General features: G+C 37.0%; 1 protein-coding gene across 1 annotated transcript in view; it reads left to right on the forward strand.

The window, feature by feature from the left end:
• The window catches only part of LOC138017856 (E3 ubiquitin-protein ligase HERC2-like), a 97,562-nt gene that overhangs the window by 22,240 nt on the left and 69,322 nt on the right, over positions 1-6,000 (forward strand). Inside the window, exons 4-6 of the mRNA XM_068864840.1 lie at positions 4,803-4,973; positions 5,185-5,385; positions 5,856-6,000. The exon at positions 5,856-6,000 is cut by the window's right edge and continues 10 nt beyond it. Of these exons, the coding sequence (XP_068720941.1) occupies positions 4,803-4,973; positions 5,185-5,385; positions 5,856-6,000 (517 nt within the window). The remainder of the gene's footprint in view (positions 1-4,802; positions 4,974-5,184; positions 5,386-5,855) is intronic.

The raw sequence follows: 6,000 nt of genomic DNA on the forward strand, positions 1-6,000 counted from the left end.
CAGGCTCACCATGCCCAGTGGGAGGTCTGATGGTAGTGTCATCTTTACCGTGTTTGCCTGGTCCACCCAGTCTGATAGAGCTGCCACTAGGATTCCTTTAGTTTTCCCCTTCAACACTTTCTCATTTATGCCATTATAAAATTATGCCCTTGGTTTTGAACTTAATTTATTTGGAATTCACACTCTATTTAATGCCAATCATTTTACAGCCACTCTCTGATCTTTTAAGGTATAGTCAATCTACATTGACTACAAAAGGTGGCCAACAGTTTGCTTTAGTTTTCTAGACTATTAAAAAAACTTCCGTTCCATCTTTTGTGATAATTATTAATATTGGTTGTGAAGTTTTTAAACTATCATTATCATTACTTACATCTACATGTTCATGTATATTATACATCTTTGTTATCATTACTTTGTTCCACACTGTCTCTCATGACTGAAGGTGTATAATTAAGATACCCAACAACCCTGAGATGGACTGGCATCCTATTGAGGATTTATAACAGATTCCAGTACGGATTACTACACATCGCCATAACTCTCCAGTACGGATTACTACACATCGCCATAACTCTCGTGGGAGTACTCCTATTGTTCACGAAAAATACTTTTCTATGCCTGCTTGGTCCTCTTCTACAGTAGATTCCAAGCGCAAATCTTTGGATCTCCGTCTATTAAACGCAAGATCAGTTAGGAACAAAACTTTAGCTATAAGTGATTTCACTACTGATCTCAACATTGACATCATGGCTCTGACTGAAACTTGGTTGAACTCAGATGATGAAGCTTTTATAACTGAACTTTGCCCTGAAGGATTTAAATTTATTCATGCTCCAAGGAATAACAACAATCGTGGCGGAGGTGTGGGCCTTCTTTTCAAGAATAATCTCCGAATGAAAAAGAAATTATGTGACTCATTTTTATGATTTGAATGTAAGGACATTCTGTTACTGAACTTGATAAACGTTAGGATTTTTGTCATATATCGTCCTCCTCCTTCACAAGTTAATGGTTTGTCAGTTTTGCTATTTTTTGCAGAATTTTCTCAATTTTTGGAGTACATTGTTATTCTTCCCGAAACTATTCTCATTCTCGGTGATTTCAACCTCCATGTTAATACTGCAGATGATGTTAACAGTAAGAGGTTTCTTGATCTTCTTCTGTCTTTTAACCTTAAACAGCACGTTCTCTGTCCTACGGATAATGGTCGTTACACCCTTGATCTTATGATCACTCGCTCTGACGACTTGTTTGTACCTGATGTATGTACATCTGATATAGTCATCTCTGATCATTCTCCTGTTCTCTGCCATCTCAATCTTGTTAAGCCTCTTAGTAAGACGAAATTTGTCAATTTTAGAAATCTAAAATCTATCTGCCTTGATTCTTTCAAGCGTGATATCAGTGTCTCTCTCGCTTGTGTTGATAATTCTGATATGTCTAAGCTGGTTTCACACTATCATGAGGTGCTTGCCTCTACACTCAACACGCATGCTCCACTGAAGCGTAGAGCTGTTACTGTTCGTGTTAAAAAAGCGCCTTGGTACACGCCTGAAATTGACCTCCAGAAGATAGTTAGTTAGTTGATGGAGGTCCACTGGACTTCCTTCTGACAAGCAGAAATTTTCTAAGCAATGTGCTGTGGTAAAAAAGATGCTGTTTTTATCTAAACAGCAGTATTTTAACAGTGTAGTTGCTGATAATGAGAATGACCAACAATCTCTTTTCAAAACTGTTTCTAATTTGCTCTATCCTAAACAGAGCCCACAGTATCCTCCTAGTTCCGATGATACTTGCCTGGCTAACTCTTTTATTCAGTTTTTCACTGATAAAATAAAGGGCATTAGACAGGGTTTTTTAGCTGTTCCTGACACAGTTCTATCGCAATTAGATATTATCACCTGCTCATCTGCTTTTTGTTGTTTTAAGGCAGTGAGCGAAGATGATGTTTCATGCCTAATAGGGTCGTCAGTGAAATTGTGCAGTCTTGATCCAATTCCTGCCTCTCTTTTGTTAAAGTGTCTGGATTCTTTTTTACCTACTTTGGTGAGAATTACATGTATCAACCTTTCTCTGTCTAAAGGTGTGTTTCCTGATTCTCTTAAAGTGGCCAAACTCACTCCTATTCTTAAAAAAGCTAATGCTGATCATGAAGTTTTTTCAAATTTCCGTCCTGTTTCAAATCTTCAGTTTTTATCTAAACTGATTGAAAAGGCTGTTGCATATCAGCTTAATTGTTATCTTGCTGAACATGATCTTCATGATTTGTTTCAGTCGGCGTATAAAGCTATGGACAGCACTGAAACGGCTTTAGTACGTACATGTATCCACAACGACATCCTTCAATCTGTTGATGCTGGCAACTGTGTCATTCTGATTTTCCTTGATATGTCAGCTGCGTTTGATACAGTTGTTCATGATGTCTTACTTCATAGACTTGCTAATCGTTTTGGTGTCAGGGATGTTGTTCTAAGCTGGTTTAGTTCGTACCTCACGAATAGAGAGCAATTCGTTGGTATCAATGAGTCTTCCTCGTGCCTTGTCAACCTTGATGTTGGAGTGCCACAGGGCTCACTACTAGGGCCTCTTCTTTACTTGCTCTATACTTCTCCATTAGCTGACGTTGTTAAGCGTCGTAATGTTAGTTATCATTTTTACGCTGATTATTCTCAGTTGTATTTGTCGTTTAAGGGTAACCAAGAGCTTGCACAATCGAGACAGTCTTTGGAGCAATGTCTCACTGACATTTCATCGTGGATGCTTGCTAATGGTTTGAAGCTAAATCATGATAAGACAGAGCTGATGTGCATCCACTCTAGGTTTCTTAGTCGCCCTCCATTAGATGAGATCGTAGTTTGTGGTGAAACTATTGTCCCTTGTACTTCTGCTGTTAATTTGGGAATAGTTTTCGATGAATGCATGACTGGGGAACTTCAAGTCAGCAAGATTTGCAAATCGTCTTACTTTCACTTAAGAAATCTGTCTTCTATTAGAAAATATCTTACTACTAATGCTGCTCACACTATTGTTCACGCTTTCATTTCTTCCAGACTCGATTACTGTAATGCTCTTCTTTATGGGCTCCCTAAATATCTTGTTGACAGGCTACAGCACGTTCAGAATTCTGCTGCTCGTGTTGTTACTTTTACAGGGAAGTTTGATCACATCACCCCTGTGTTGATTGATCTTCATTGGCTTCCTGTATACTATAGGGTTATCTTCAAGTTGCTTCTGCTCACTGATAAGGCCTTAAATGGTCTGGCTCCTTGCTATCTGTCTGATCGTCTTTCTTATCGTTCCTCTTGCTACTCTCTCCCCTCTGTTACAAATAAACTTCTTGTTGAACCTAGAGCTAAGCTCACCACTTATGGTTTTCGGTCCTTTTCTTTCGCTGCTCCGAGACTTTGGAATAGGTTACCTTTGAATATTCGTTCTTGCTCCTCAGTTGCTAGTTTTAAAAGCAGACTCAAAACGTTTCTTTTTACATTATTTCTTGATAAAAAGAAAGTTAATTAGTTATTTGATTCTTTTTAATCATTCTCGTTTTTTATCGCCTGGTTTTATATTTCTTTCATCATTTGATTTTATCATTATCATTTCAATAATTGTTGTTTGAAATAATAAGAATATTTTTATAGATCGTTTTTAGAATTAATAATATTTATTGTATAATAATAATATTCCATAGAATTTAGTGTTTTTAAATCGTTTTTATTGAAATTACTGTAAATTGTAAATTGTAAAGCGTTATGGAAAGCGATACATGGATATGAGCGCTATATAAATAAAGTTATTATTATTATTATTATTATTATTATTATTTATTATTATTATTATTATTATAATCTGTCAAGATGTATACAAAACATGGACCGCAGGTCTGTGGACCACCCCTGTGGACCCAGTCCATGGACCCCTTCATGGACCCAGTCCATGAACTACCCCTGTGGATGACCCCTCATTTTCAGAAACGATATAAGCAAAATGGCAGTCTCTAGTGGAATGCCTGTTTTCTTTCGCTTGAATTTAGCTTTCCTTTACTTGATTGAAAACTGATGTGCAACATTCACGAGGGGAGATAGGACTTCAAAAACGACCTAAACCTGTTATATGTTTCTTGTGCTTTTCCCAGTACATCTTGATGTTAAAAGTTGCTGTAAATAATTATGTTGAGCAAAAGCATGTTTCCTCGAATGGTCATCCTTTCATCTCGTCTCATTTTTCTCTATACTCAATCCATGGTCAGTAATGCATTTCCTAGTTCCTGTTATATCTTTTAGTTGAGCAGACTGACAGGATTTAAAGGGGTTCTGGGAACTTTTAAAGCGTCATAGTCTGAGTAATTAGTAAGTGCTAACTGCAGGTTTAAATAGAAATCAAGTAAGAGTTAGCAATATAACTATACTCTGAGAATCTCAGCCCAAGGGTATAAAACTGACCTGTTGACTACTCTATCTTTAAACTGCCACATGACTCTACACTTTACCCTTGAAAATAATATTAAATAATCAACTGCATGATTGGCCAAAGCGGAAGTGATAATACTCTTTGTCCGCCCAAATATTGTGTAAACATTGTAATTCCTGTTTCCCTGGTGACTTGGTCCCAAGAAAAAAACCAATTTGAAACAATTCTTTAATTCAAAACTTTGGTGGACAAACAAAAAGTATTATGGTATTTTCTGCTTCGCCTAATTATACACGTACATGTGTATTGTACCTGACTACTACAGTAGCCGTAACTAATATCAAATGAACGAAATATGGAGAAATAAATTAATTTTTGTTCCAACTTTGTAGGTGCTATCAACCAGTGCTCCAAAAGTGAGCCCGACAGAGTCATTCCTGCGTTACCTAGCACTCCCTGAAGATGAATCCGAGTTTGTGGAATTGCAACACTCTGCAGTTGTTTTAATCTCACACTTGGATAGACTAGCTGCACCTTACTTGCCACTTTCATCAAATCAAAAGGTAACTGTGTGATAATTTCCTAAATTAGAGAGATTGGGTTTCCTTTTAAAATCCTTTGAAAAGGCCGTTAGGTGTCTTTTTACACAGTGTAGGCCAGTCTTTTTTAGGCTCTCAATTGGGAATTTGGAAGTGTGTGGATTTAACACACATTGGGAAATTTCTGGAAAGTAAACAAATATACTGCATTATTTTATTTTGCTCTTGTCAACAGGCTCACAGCATAGCACTAGTTCAAGACGTTTATGGATGGGGTTGGCTTTCCCAGGGCATAGCTGGCCATACTTTAGGTCCAACCACCTTGGACAGCCTTGTCGAAACTGGCATTGCACAGATTTGCTGCTCAGAAAAGTGCTTTCTGGCCCTGACAAAAACAGGCAAAGTTTATACTTGCCCCTACACACCAGAAGGCCAGGTCAGAGATCCTTTTTACATATTGTTGTTGCACATACGTTCTTTGCATCACACAGTCATGTTGTCATGTGCAGTCACACGCTTACTTTGTACTTTTCAAGTTAAATTATTTTTCCGATTTATTTTTATTTCATTTAAATTGTTTTATTTATTAATATCTACATGATGCTACATGTATTTGCAGTGTGAGAGTTTTATTATTAAAATAATTAATTATAACTGGCTGTAGTTATATTAATAATCTTAACTATAACTGTAACTAGCTGTTAACTTTATTATAAACTTGAATAAACTTGACTTGAATGCTTGAACAGGATTATTATACATGTAATTAATTTTTGCACAGTGTTCATTATTGTCACTACTAAATGAGATATAAATGTGTAGTGATAGCAGCAATGACAATGATGATAATTAGACCATGTATGTGTACCTTGATTGCAGAATTTATTTTTATGGCATCTGTTGCAGGGTCCAGTTCTAGTTGAATCGTTGGCCAGGAGGTGTGATATCATCAAGATTGCTACAAGCCCAGAATGTAAGCACTTTATGGCTCTCAGTCGTGAGGGCGATGTCTATTCCTGGGGATCTGGGGATGGAGGAAAGTTAGGGCATG

Source organism: Montipora capricornis, chromosome 9 (genome assembly GCF_036669925.1).
Source record: "Montipora capricornis isolate CH-2021 chromosome 9, ASM3666992v2, whole genome shotgun sequence".
Lineage (NCBI taxonomy): Eukaryota > Metazoa > Cnidaria > Anthozoa > Scleractinia > Acroporidae > Montipora > Montipora capricornis.